The following is a 13,705-nucleotide window of genomic DNA, read 5'->3' as shown; positions in this document are numbered from 1 at the left end:
GGAACCGTTGTGTTTACGCTGGTTGTCCACAAATGAGCCTACTCTTAACACTTTGGACATCATTAACATTCAAACATCTGGCCAGTGGTCTGATCTGTATATCACACAATACTGTTTGCAGCTCACAGGCTTTTTAAACAGTTACCTGCATACATTATGAAAAAAACTTGTTGCTTATAAACCCTTTCAAGATACAGAAATGAACTAAAAGGGATTTTAAATTAAAGTGTTTGATTGTATTATGTGCGTTAACTTTACCACAGAGTTTTCCCTGGTTTTAATTTAATTAAGGCTGCATCTCTGTAACCAGTGATATTGTACTCATGCAGCAGGGTGGGTTTGGGCATCGAGGAAAGTATCCGGTTGGATAGAATCGTGACGGCTGCCGCTTCCTTTCTATTTTGAAGATAGGAGTTCAATCATCAGGATCCATCTAAGTGAAAACCCTTAACGGCTAAAACATACAGTATTTAACTTCTAGCTTTTGGTTAAAATAAACTCTCTCAGCCTCATCTGGCTTGTGAGAGAACATTGTTTTGTTCTTGTCTTGAAAGGGGAGGTTTCGAAAGAAACAAGATAATCCCAAAGTGTGATTTCATATGATTCAGTTAATGCAGGAATTTTGCTCAATGGATTTTCTGACAATTTGGGACGGATAAATTGAAAACTTGAAGGTTGTTTCCAAATTCCCACAGCGATAATTGTTTAAAAATACCAATCAGACCACCCTGCAGAGGGAAAAAATGATTTTAAAGGCATTTATTATTCTCACTCTTTTATGGCATTATCAAACTGAACCTTGATTATATGTCCTTGAGCAGCACAACCTGGGATTGTTTTATTGAGTCATTGTATTTGTTATGAGAGCTTTCTTCATCGAGATATTTATAGATATTTTTAAAAGGATGTGTTCTAAATTTATACTTTATATATTTATACATAAATATATGTTGGGTAAAGGGATTTTTAATTGAGGAATCGTGACAATTGTAATGTAAAGGTGCCGTCTGAATGCACCTTTTTTCTCCTGCAAATGGCAGTGAAGGGCCAAGGTGTGTGAGATCTGAGGTCAGACCGCATTAGACCGGTGCTGGATGAGCTGGATGAGCTGCGTGCTCAGCAGGCTGCCGGGGCCATGAGGAGATCAACGTGACAACAAACCCACTGCGCACACGTATCCACGCACATGGTGCACGTGTATTTTCAATTATTATGGTCTGATCTGATCTAATCTCAACTTTCACTCAATCAAATTGCGATTGCAAAACTATAAACACAAATGGTGCCTTAAAAAGCGGTCGGATCAAACGCACTGGATACCCTTTGTAGCATCACGGCTCTATACCAGTAATAACATAGTTATTTGTCACCCTGGGGTTTGCATTGTGTTGTTGTACATTTCCGTCCGCGCCGGGAACACACACGCACACACACCTCCACGTGGCTCAGGCCCGCCGCCCGCCGCCAGCCGCCGAGCACGTTCCCTGCGCCGTGGCGCTCTGCGCCCGGTTCGGATGCGCTTCAGCGTGGTGGTACACGGGATGGGACACGCGCCGCCTCGGTGCTCTGACGTCAGCCGCGGTCAGCCAACCGATGCTCCCCATCGACGCACGGCGGGCCGTCCCTCCGCCGCCGAGACAGCGCCGCGCAACACGTGAGCCTCATGTGCCGGAGGTGGGTCAGGCGGAGCGCAGAGTCAGAGGGTTTATTTAACTCGTCGCTGTGTCCTCCCCCCTCCCACTTCCCCAACGCGCCACCAAGAGGGTTTACCTTTCTTCCACGTCAAGACTACGGCGTGGAAAATCGCAGGGGCTAACTTGAAAACTATTTTCACGCGTAAAATACCGTTTATAACGGTTCGCTTTCGCTTTGCCTTTTGAACGCCGCGGGATTTATAAAAAAAAACATTATATATATTTCTTGTGGCATTTCGGTATATTTTACGAACTGCTCCCACCCCATGTCAACATTTTGAATATCTCTTGAATACATGCGCTTATATTTGTAACCGCATTGGAGAAGTACCTCGAATTGACTGTGCGGTTGGAGTGAAGAAGAATGGAGCGAATCCCAGGCGCGCATCCGCCTCCTCTGTCCAAACTCCAGGTGGATCCGTCCGACTTGCAGGGGTAAGTTATACTTTGAAAAGCGTTTCCTCAAACGCGCTGGATATTCCGTTAATGTTCTGTATATTGACTAGGCCATAAACTGTTCTTCCTATTTCTTTAGGATGGATTTCCCGATGTATGTTTATAAACCCAGACGAGGAACGAAGAGAGGAGAGGAGAGCAAGGTCCGTCATTATTTTTTGTTTATTCAGTTTTATTAAAGGGTGTGAACTGTGCACTTTAAGGAATGCATTGGGCCAGCCAAAGTCCTGTAGTACCATAAATGGTTGACCTAGTTTATGTTATTACATAACTCCTCTCATCATTAAGAGCTAATTATATCTGTGTACATCCGGGATCCGCTCAATTGAACCGACCACGCTGTTTATTCCTGCAGGAAACCTACAAGCTGCCTCACAGACTCATTGAGAAGAAAAGGCGTGACCGGATAAACGAGTGTATCTCTCAGCTGAAAGATTTATTACCAGAACACCTGAAACTCACGGTGAGTTTGGGCTGTGGCTGGGAGTGAAAAACGGGACTCGCCGTACCGAGTGGCATGTACCATCTAGTGGCTGCGCGTGGGTACTGCATCCTCTCGGCTCACTACGTCAGCAGCTCACGCCGAGGAGGACGTGTCTTCTGTCATGTGCCTTTGTTTAAACAGGGTACTTTCCAAATGACATTCAATCCTATAAGAACAAAACCAGAACTTTTATCATTTTGTATTATCCAGACTGCAAGATGTTTTACATATGGATCGCATATCAAATTGTATATTTTAAATTATTGTTGCCTTTTATTTTTTTGCCTTTTATTGCAGCTGTTGTAGATTTTGCGAACGTGTAGGTTCTCTGTGTTGTATAATAGTTGAGGATGTGCTGACTATGTGTCTTTCTCACAGACTCTGGGCCATCTGGAGAAGGCTGTGGTTTTAGAGCTTACACTCAAGCACGTGAAAGCCATCACCTCTCTTCTGGAGCAGCAGCAGCAGAAGATTCTTGCTCTGCAGAGCGGCATGCAAATTGGTGAGCTGCAGACCACTCACACACAGCGTCTGTGCACTCACAAAAATACTCATGCAGCAGGGTGGGTTTATTGGCCATCGAGCAAATTACTAAGATAAATAAACAATGATGGGATTATCTAGAACTACAGGCGACTAAGTGACATCAAATATAGCTTTATTTATTGGAAAGAGGACACCTGCGTCAAATGGCAGCATTTCTGACTGTGGTTTCTTGTCCTTTTACAGATCAGCCTGCTGTCAACCAGGAGAAGTCAGAGGAGATGTTTCGCTCTGGCTTTCACATTTGTGCCAAGGAGATGCTTCAGTATCTGGGCAATCATGAAACCGATGGAGATTTCGCACCATCCCACGTGATCAATTACATTCATAAGTTAGCCGCAGAGGTGCTGCAAGGTCCGGTCCGACCAGGAACTCCTCCCAGCTCACAATGTGAAGAAATCCCCGCCTACCACCAGCACCAACCTAACAAGGAGACGCCGGCCGGCTTAGCCCCTAAACCCAGCGAGGGCAACGGCAGGAACTGCGTGCCCGTCATCCAGCGGGCGCACGCTCCAATCGGCAGCGAGCAGAGCGGCAGTGATACGGATACGGACAGCGGCTATGGAGGGGAGCTGGAGAAGACTGATTCTGGCGCGCAACAGGGGCGCCCAGACTACTACGGTCACGAGAGCCAGCTGAAGCGAGCACTGGGCGAAAGGCAGAGCTCCGGTATCAAGCAGGAGGATGAGGGGCCTCGCCAAAAACGGCCCCGGGTGGAGTCGTCAGAGGACGAGCCGCCCTCAGGAACAGAATCGGCGACGTCATCGTCCTCCAGCAGTTACGGCAGTTACATGAGCGTCTCCCCCAACCGTCCGACTCCACCTCTTCCCCTGTGCATGCCGTTCTACCTCCTTCCACCTTCTGCTGCGGCCTACCTGCCAATGCTGGAGAAATGCTGGTACCCCGGGGCCATGCCCATGCTCTACCCCGGCTTGGGAGGCTCCGCAGCCACGATGCAGAGCGAAAGGCCGCTTCCACCTCAGCTGGTGGCGTCTCCGAGGGGCGGCTCGCCTCCTGCAGCCGTTGCTCAGACCCTCATGGACTCCCCTGCTCTCCTTCAGGCGTTAAAGCAAGTACCACCCCTCAACCAGGAAGCCAAAGACTGATAGAATAGGGGCGACCAGGTGATCCTGTTCTAGAGGCTGTAGTAGGAACGCGACGATGGCCGAGGCTTTTTATAACCCATCCTCATTCCTGTTCTCTGTTCCTCAGCCTAGAGGTACAACAACAAACTGGAGGACTTTTCTAAACGATCAAGAGGAGATGGAGGCGCGAGCTACATCCGTTCACACTGGCAGAATGCAACGCTCTGGTTGAATGTTAAATGCCCAGTGGTATAACTCAGTGCAAAAGTATCATATAAACTGCCCTGCATACACACCAACACAAACACTTGGTTGAATGTAAAAAAAGATACGTTTTAGATGCTGCTATTCAATTTTAAATGCCAATGACTGATGCATCTTGTAGCTGTGGTAGAAACACGCCATCTTTGGACTTTAGAAAGTGTTTTGCCAAATGTTAGAGGTAATTCTTCACCCAAAGATTTTTGCCCTTGTCCTTTAGGTCACCATTACGCTCATTACTGGGTGCCCTTTGAACCCTTTGACACTATGATGACCGGCTACATAAGATGCACGGGTTTCCTCAAGTGTGTACGCATAAGTAAAGGTACACCCAATGAATGCATGGATGTAGGAATGGGCCACCACATGACCACAAATAATGACAAGTCTTGTTTTTCATTGTCAAACAGACCGTTCAGATGGATTTCCTGTAATTATTGTTCATAGCCTTCTTGTACATTTCTATTTTTGATACCTGTTCTTGCACTCTGTCCGTCAGGAGAGATAGGAAGTGGGCAGAGTGCAGACAATTGTACGTTGTGTACTCAGAGAACTGTGTACATACTGTAGCACTGTGCTGGACCTGGTCTGCATACTCAACATCTGTTTCTGCTCAAGTCAAACCTGGTGTTTGTTTGTGCTGTTGCCTTTTACTTGTGAAAAGCTGATAAATCTCAGATGTTTATTCTCTGTACTATGAATGAATACTGGAGTCAAAGGGGTGAGGAGAAGAGAAGTTGAATGTAAACGTTTTACCAGAAGACTAGTTTTCTATAGAAAGAGGTACTTGGGATTTTATATTTTAGGACCTACGTGAAAGATGTTTGATGTAAATATTTTGTCGATAAATGTTGGTATACATTATATAAGTGTAATAATAAAGTATTTTTTTTTCCTGTGAAAAATTGCCTGTACTATATATGAAAGGGAAGTGTGCGTTAAAGCATTTAACACCAACACAACAACAAGTGACAACATGAGAGCGTAAACAGTTCCAGTGGAGCTCCTGAGGCAATCATCAGGATCCATCTGCTTCTAGTCAGCAGCCTTGAAAGAGAGACTCTATTTTTCTGCAATTTTATTGGATCCATGATTCTATTTTTGAAATGTCAAAGATGTTCGAGATCCCTTTTTCTATTTAAAGTTCCTGCACTACAAATGCACAACCTAGAAAAATACTTATCACCACAAGTAGTATGTGTAGTATTGTGCACATCACATTTTTTGTATTTTGTGTTAGCACTTTTTCAACTGCTGCAGATGCTGCAGATTTCTTTGTAATTTATGTGTTTGCTCCTAAAAACTGTGTGAAAGTGTGAAAGCACACAAAATGCCTTCAGTAGTAAACACAATAATAAAGCCAGTTTAGCCAATTAATCAGATGTTGCTTTAAATACTAACTTCTGAAGTTGGACGTTTGAGGGCTGGAGTTTAAGATGCTTAAGCACAACATCTCCGGTTTGACCTTTGTGTCACGTCATACCTGCCGCCCCTCCTCATTGTTTCCTGACTATATATCTTGCAAAATAACATATCTTACAGTTTGGCAATTTCAGTAGTTGATTTTAATTTAATAGCTCAGTAAAAACATTCGCTTAGATAACTTGAAGGTAAATGTATTGACATTTATGTTGCCAAATATGTGGCAACATCTGGATAAGAACTGACAGCGTTTTCCTTTTAAGTCTTTCCACTAAAAAGGCTTTGGCAACAATGCATCTTGATCATTTAGCCTGTGCTGCCACCTGCTGGCCATTTAAAATACCTAAATCCCATTCATTCGAGTCTGATTATGAATCTGCAGAGCATTGAACCACGTGTTTTGTTGTAATATTTTTTGGCACAGCCACCTTGAAGTATCCACAATACTGGACAGACTTTGTTGCGATTTAATAGTGTATCAGAATGTGAAGAGTATTCATATAGGATCCCATCAAAATGATTCGAAGGTTTCCACAATCAAATAAGTTGTGATTTAAATATTTAATTTGTCTTTCATCAGGCTCCAGTCTATTTGACACTTAATACCGATCATTTTCACGTTCCTCTGTGCACTCTTCTCTAAATATAGCCATGCTTTGCCTTTGAGAGCGGAGGAATAACTGGCGCCTGTGGACACTGTGGTGAGAGGGCAAACGTGGATTACGACAGGCACTGGTAGCAGAGGCAACGCTTGGTTGCAAGCTAAAGACCTCCATGGTAGGAAGAGGGCCCCGGAGTGAAGGAAAGCTCTTCCTAGGAGACCTCTGTTGGAGTTTTAAAGCTGTCTGGGCAACAACGGCTCTGGAGATGAGTGGTTGATGGCCTGGGTTGACAGGAGGGCTGAGGGAAAAAGAAAAGCTCCGTGGGACCAGGGTTGGCACTTTGCCACCGAGGCCCAAACCCAAACGTTGAGCTTTCCTCCGAGGTTCAGTGTGCACCATCAAAGGGTGATCCCATGCCAGACTGCGACAGGAGATGTCAACACAGGAGGTATTCTGGATGTCTGGTCCCCCCTCTCGTTCCAGGCGAAAAGATGTTGTTGACAGCTGGCTCAATATATCTACAGCGGTTTGCTTCTCCTTGCCCGAGTGGCACTTGTGTGTCGTTTCAGCTTTTTCCGACAAAGACTGGTCCAAAGGGAAATGGGTAGCTGGGCTAGAAACTACTTGTTTATGAAGTCGGTGTCTGGATCGCCGTACGGGGGCTCCTTCCACCAGCAAGTTCACTCCCACGTACGGAGGAACCTCAACTGCAGCCTGGAAGGGTGATGAAGTAAGACTCGTATTGTTCAGAGTAATTCACCTGGAAAGGAACACCCTTTGCCTCTAGGCACGATGTGTAAATAGATTCTGACCTGTTTGAAGATTAGCTGGAAGCCTCCTGTGTAAGCACTGGGATCAGTCCGTCTGTCCAGCACCACCCTCAGCGTGTCCAGCTGCACAGCTGGGCAGAGGCGAGCGGTCACAGAAGTGGAGCAGGCCATAGTCGGACTGGCGTTGATCTCCAGGAGCCAAGGCTTCAGATCTCTGCCCAACATGAAGTCGGCTCCGTAGAGCTCAAAGCTCGCCTTGCGGGGCTCCACCAGGTCTTGGGCTGTCTGCAGGGTACGGACCAACGCTTGCTGCATGCCCGTGACCACCACTGACTCCCACTCTGCCCCACGGCCCTGCTGCTGCAGATACGCCCTAAACTGACTGCACGACCACATGTTTTCCAAAGGCACTGCTGGATGGCGCTCAGAGGACGGCTGAAAGTGCTTCTGGATGGAGTTGTTGCACAGGTGGACTGAGCTGAAGGAAATAACGGAGGTGAGGCCATGAAGGACATGCTTTGATTGAAATGAGTACATTTAGTCTACCTGAAGTGGTTAATCAATCCCTCCACAAATGACTCAAGCGTAAGTAAATAATGTTTTTTTCTCTTTTGTCTGACCTGTCCAGAGTGTTTGTTGAGTATGGCTGAGTGGAGAATCGCAGGTAGCACTCGGTGTAGAACCAGACCGTCAGAGGGTTCCAGTCGGTGATGAGGAACCACTGACGGATGTCGAACTTGGTGCCGTGGACCAACAGAGGACATTCAAGGTATTTCTGAACCACCCACTTACTCTCTGCAGTCAGGGCTCTGTCACCGTCCACAAGGGCCAAAATCTCCTCCAGGCGATTGATACACATGATGCCTGGGTGTTTGGGACATGGAAAAAGGTCTAAGGACCCACAATTGGCTCCAACAAATCAAAACTGCATTCATCTAAGAGGAAGACAAGGTGTTTCTGATGACTTCCTAAATAAATACTAGGTTAACTTTCTTTGGTCATACTAAAGCTAAAAGAGACACTGTAGGGACCATTATTATAGTTTTCCCATCTAGGTGTAGAAAAAAAACAATCCGGATATCTGTGATCACAAATTCAGTGTTGTGTGCAGAGAAAGTAAAACATTAACATAAAGATGATTATGTAACTATCATGATTATTTTCTTAAAACCTCACCTCGTCCTCTTGACTTGGCACCTGGTTTGATGATCCAGATGTTTTTTAGTCCATCAGTATCCAGCTGAGGGCAAGCCTCCTGCATTTTGTTTAAAGTGGCCTGGCAGCGCTCCACAAACAGACTGCTACCCCTGATCAATGCACCTTTACTATACACAAACATAACAGAGTTATTTAATGTGCAAGTTCACCAAATGTTACTATCGTGCTATTCTCCAGGAAGTTATTTTTGTAATAGACAGTGCATACATAGGCGCAATGTATACTCGCAATGGAAAAAATAAAAATCTGAATTCAAACTGAGTGCTGTGTTCATGGACATTGTCCAGGTCAATACAATGGAGCTGCAGCTACGCTATTATTACTTTATATTTTAGATTCTTTTCTTCTTACATTCTCTATTATTTTATAAATGTAATTGTACATTTCATAGTCAATTTCATATGGTATATTCATATTTCATAGATTTCTATTTCATCCATATTTCTTGCACTGTGGTAATTCGTCTTATTGTTTTATTGCCCAATGTTCAACATACTTAGCAATAAATGGTTCTGATTCTGATTTTGTTGAACTAGAACATGCTCTATAAATTGTGTAAAGTGTAAAACCTACTCTACTCTATAATTAACATCAATCTGAGTAATCTATTAACATTCAACACAGTTATAGATAGTGTTATATAAAGCCATGCACATATGTGATGTATGTATGGTATCGGTGCTGAATCGCACCTAATAAAACGGTAGAATAAGAGGCAAACCAGGAAGCTTCCGGAAGACGCACTTACTGCACAACCATGTAGTAGTCATGCAGAAACTCCACCCAATGCTGCTCTTCCACCGAGGTCGATGTTTCTACGGTAACATCAATGTCTCTGTGATCTAAAACATTGAGAAACTCTTGACAGACGTGCAAAGCTGTGTCAATCAGCCCCGGACCAACAAATTGATGCTCCACATTATCTAAGTCTGTGGAGAAAAAAAAAACAGATCGGTGTCATAGAATCATGGCCGTGTCCCATCTGTTTGGGGCATTATTTTCTCCTCACCCTCTGCTCCATCTCTCCTCCATCTGCTTGTCTTAACCACATGCTGCAGCAGGCTGGTGCACGCTGTCTTCCTGAAATCATCTTTATTGTCATAGAAAACAGAAGGAGATCTCAATAAATAGAGAAAGGGCATTTAGTTTTGTTTGACTGTAAATCACGAATGAAACTAAGAAAGCTCTTGTGACGACTCCAGTTGTTACTTTGTGCATCATCTTTGCGTCTTTGATAGCAAATCTTTGGCTATGTGTTATAGAGCCGTGCAGCGGACCTATGAAAGCCTGCTTTTCATCCTCTGCCCCAAGCCTGTAGCACCTTGGGAAGAAGGTGTCGGGATCTGCTGTATCAAACCACTGAAGGTTACGGAGGTTCACACAGAGGCCAACCTGTAAGAAACCAAACATATGTTCATACTGTACGAGATAGAGCAGTTGCTGACCTCTGGTCAAAGTTTAAACTTGTAATTTTGCCAGTCAGTCATTAGATAATATTGAGACCTTGGTAGTAAACGTCCCAGAATTTGCGTAGTGGTTGGTCATTTGCTCATTCCGTAAGGAGCGAAAGTCTATGTAATCACGACGTGTTGTCCAGTGGAAATATGTTGTTTCGTTTCGAACCAGGCGAGACTATAAATGGTTGGAGAAGAAGTAAGTTGGGTGAGGTATAATACATAGTGTTATGAAAAAAGAAAAATGGAGATGAAGTAGTGGTAGAAAAACAACATGGCTTATTTGATTGCTTCCAGATTGTGCAAGATGACAGTGTCATGTTGATTCACTAGATGGTTGTCTTACCATGAGGTCATACATGTCATCAAGCTTCTCCTCTTTCCCGCCTTCATCCACCCTCTCTGGAAAGAGATAAGGAAAGACCGTGTGTGTCCTCGCTTGCTTGCAGGCTTATATGAGAAGAGGGGTGTGTAAAGAGAGTATATGTCGTTGTCGTAGGTTGCTGTCTGTAATGTGGCACACAATATTATTCATCCTGTATATCGAGTATCCATGTTTCCATCTGAACTAGTGCGCCAATTAGGAATTTGTCCTCCCTTCTCTCACCAGTAACCGCAGCACCGTCGTCACCATCCTCCTCCTTGTTGCCATGGCAATGACTGGCTCTCTGGGCGGGATGGGGCACACGACGTTCCACCCACCCTCTGGCTCGTAAGGCAGCCCGGATCACAGGGTACGGCCCCTGCACTGAAAACACTTTCTTCAGCTGAGGAGTTGTGAAAGAGAGACGGAAAGGGTCACATGAAAATGATGAGTTCTTATGATGGCATCTTGCTTGTAGATATAATCACCATGACTGCCTTTGCCACTAGCGCTTTAGCTGTTTTTAGCCTGTCTGGCTTGATCGCTGGCAGGGTTGGCACCCTGCGACGTAACGCGCCCTCCACTGGAGCCACTGTGGAGTGTTACACAGAGAGAAACTTTTCAGTAAAAAAGTGAACACAACACGTATGCATTTGAATAAAGCAGATCTCTCTTCACTTACGTGACATTTGTTGCATGGTTATATAGTTCTCTGTCGAGCTGATCAGCGAGCAGTGCTCAGTTCTGTTAGTCAGAAAGACAAAGAGAGGGACAGATGGATACATAGTCCCGACAATAGATAGATATATCAAAAAATGCCTTCCTTCCACTTATGTACCTCTTCACTGTTAGACGTTGTATCCTCTGCTGTTGAGGAATAAACAGAGAACACATCACTGTATGGTTTGTGGAACTGCATCAACTCTGTAGCTACTGAACAAGGATTTTTATTGGCTGAAGCAGTCTGAGACTGAGGCTTTCATAACTTCTCATTGACACAACGTTGCCCATTTGCAAGAGGCGCTTGCACACACGGACCATCAGAAGGCGCATGCACGATGTGTTTTTTTGGGAGAAGCATGTACAGGGAAGGAAATACATAAACAGAAGGCTTGGTTTACGTCCTTCCGGATCAGCTCTTTGTCTGACAGCTCTTTATCTACAACAGCTGTCACACATAAAAACTGCCCCCGAATTTACATCTCAAACAAAAGCAACTGAGATTGTTTTACTTTGAGCGTTATTATACAAACCTTATGTTGTCACCGCCGCCGTGACTCGAACCACCCTGACCATAAACTCCCCCGTCCTTCACGCTCTCACTGAGCGTTCCCATAACAACCGTCCATGCTCCCACAGAATGTTTACGGTTGCCACAACAACCTTGCCGAGGAGAAACAGGACACCGTAGAGCACAATGAAAAAATCCACCACCTTTCAGCATGCGTGCAAGAAAGTGGATCCCTCCCTCCCTCAAACCTTTTCTGTCACAACCCACTTTGGAGGAAGAAAAATGTTTTTGCCTCACCTCCCCAAATAAATTGGGAATGTTGAATTTTAATTTAGATTCATTTATTTTAAAAACAGTTTTTTGACTCCATTTAAGCTTTTTCAAATAATGCAATAAATAAATGACACTTTCAAGCAAACCAGATTGCTCCATCAGAAAAAACAAAAACAAATAATATGTACAACCTAATCTTGTTAGAACAATGCAAATAAAGTTCTATATGAGCAGAACATAACAGATATTTGGCAGTGAATAGTTTATTGTGGCTGTAATTAGGAAAAAAGGGAAGCTCTCTTCCTGGAGGAGCGATATCAGTTAGATTAACGTTTTACAGGGAGAGAGTTCTAAGTGGTCACAAAGACCTGTTATGACATCACAATGATGTCCTGTACGAGCGCCACCATGGTGAACACCACACAACGCAGCCGAGCATCGACTGTCTCACAGACTCACACACTGTGTCTCATACTGTCTCACATACTGTCTCTCATACTGTCTCACAAAAAGTTAAAATATTTCACTATAAAGAGTTTTACACTGCATATCTTTACAAAAGGACAATAGTGTGCAACATTACAAAGGAAAATGAATGCAGGCATTATCAGTATTAGTGGCTGCAATGAGCCGGCTTTCTACTGTTTGCACACTTAATATGGGCTCTCACTTCATGGTCAACGTTGAGCTTAGATTACTATTTAGTTTCGTAAGAGGCAACAGCATTCTGTGTACTTTGTACTTTTGTAATACTGGAAGTTCTCAGTCAAGTTTTGGACATAACAATTCAGAATTTCCCCACGCGACCCATCTGTAATAACACTGCGAACCACTAGAGGGTCGCACCCCACAGTTTGAGAAAGCCTCCTGTAGTGTCAGTCTCAGTGCACTCGTGTTGCGTACATGCACTTTTAAGCATTATTCAGTCAACCGCGACACAGGGATACACATTCAAATGTGTAAACACATCTTACTGAAAACGTCTGGGCTAATTCCAACCGACCGTTTGACGATGCGGCCGTTTGAAAGGTGGACAGTGTCACGTGGTTTTGTCCGTGCGAGTTCATGCTGAGGCCAATGTGCGGGTGGCGCCATTTCAAATTGTTGCTTCCTTATTAACACGAGCGTCAATCAGCAGAGGTTTGAGACGAAAAAAAAACACCCGCCCTGCATGTTAAATAATAACACTATATAGCCTTACGCCAACGTTGCATGGATTACTACAAACATAAAACAAATATAATATATCTTTTGTAATGCTCTACCTTTCCACAAGGTGGCATCCAAGGGTCTCTGGAAGGTTATTTATTGGTTTGTCACAAGATTAGCAATGTCGTTGTTTTGTCTTTCGTTGTATGTGCGCACTTTGCATGTTTTACTTTACTGAAGACTATGTAGCGTCATGACAATGTTATATAATGCAATAAAATGAAATGTAATGTAATTCCACGGAATACTCGAAATGTTGGGTTGCAGGATTGTTACGTGAAATGGAAAAGTTTTTTTTATGGCATGAAAAAATGTAAAGGATGTAAGTTCTTTTGCTCTTTTTTTCTGGCCACCAAACAAGTTAAATATGACCTACGTGTAGAAAATGATAATAAGCGAAGAAAGACTTTGGTCAGCTTGGTTTTAAGGATTTGGATAGACGCTGGACTCGCTCAAGGTATAAAGCCAAGCTCAACAATACCTTGAACAATGGTGATATCCAGCACCCCGTAGCAGTAGAAATGTGAGAAGCTGCAGAACTAGACATTGTATGGAGCAACGCACCTCCACGAGCAAATAAAAGCCTCGCTTTATTGAGTTGCGTTGTAGCCCGTTGTGTGCCTCTGCGCTGTGATTGGC

General features: G+C 44.2%; 2 protein-coding genes across 4 annotated transcripts; one reads left to right on the top strand and one right to left on the bottom strand.

Moving 5' to 3' along the window:
• The first annotated feature begins 1,647 nt into the window (after positions 1–1,647).
• Positions 1,648–4,518, top strand: LOC119229442 (class E basic helix-loop-helix protein 40-like). The gene is made up of 5 exons (XM_037489778.2): positions 1,648–2,129; positions 2,230–2,293; positions 2,506–2,613; positions 3,013–3,136; positions 3,364–4,518. Exons 1-5 carry the CDS (start codon positions 2,059–2,061, stop codon positions 4,281–4,283), a joined length of 1,287 nt encoding a protein of 428 aa, XP_037345675.2. The 5' UTR covers positions 1,648–2,058; the 3' UTR covers positions 4,284–4,518.
• A 1,241-nt stretch (positions 4,519–5,759) lies between these two features.
• ttll3 (tubulin tyrosine ligase-like family, member 3) lies at positions 5,760–13,692 on the bottom strand. 3 transcript variants are annotated; one of them, XM_037489775.2, is made up of 14 exons: positions 13,548–13,692; positions 11,192–11,220; positions 11,036–11,097; positions 10,842–10,945; positions 10,597–10,756; positions 10,336–10,391; positions 10,039–10,167; positions 9,813–9,927; positions 9,545–9,625; positions 9,284–9,464; positions 8,494–8,642; positions 7,938–8,181; positions 7,360–7,795; positions 5,760–7,261 (listed from the first exon to the last, which is right to left on the bottom strand). In XM_037489775.2, exons 1-14 carry the CDS (start codon positions 13,611–13,613, stop codon positions 6,545–6,547), a joined length of 2,529 nt encoding a protein of 842 aa, XP_037345672.2. In that variant the 5' UTR covers positions 13,614–13,692; the 3' UTR covers positions 5,760–6,544. The 3 variants fall into 3 exon arrangements, with proteins under 3 accessions (XP_037345672.2, XP_037345673.2, XP_037345674.2); XM_037489776.2 differs by lacking the exons at positions 11,036–11,097; positions 11,192–11,220; positions 13,548–13,692 and having other exon boundaries at positions 5,763–7,261; positions 10,597–10,737; positions 10,842–10,892; XM_037489777.2 differs by lacking the exons at positions 10,842–10,945; positions 11,036–11,097; positions 11,192–11,220; positions 13,548–13,692 and having other exon boundaries at positions 5,763–7,261; positions 10,336–10,496; positions 10,597–10,667.
• Between the last annotated feature and the right edge of the window lie 13 nt (positions 13,693–13,705).

Source organism: Pungitius pungitius, chromosome 8 (assembly GCF_949316345.1).
Source record: "Pungitius pungitius chromosome 8, fPunPun2.1, whole genome shotgun sequence".
In the NCBI taxonomy this organism is placed as follows: Eukaryota; Metazoa; Chordata; class Actinopteri; order Perciformes; family Gasterosteidae; genus Pungitius; species Pungitius pungitius.
This window is presented reverse-complemented; position numbering and strand designations above follow the sequence as displayed.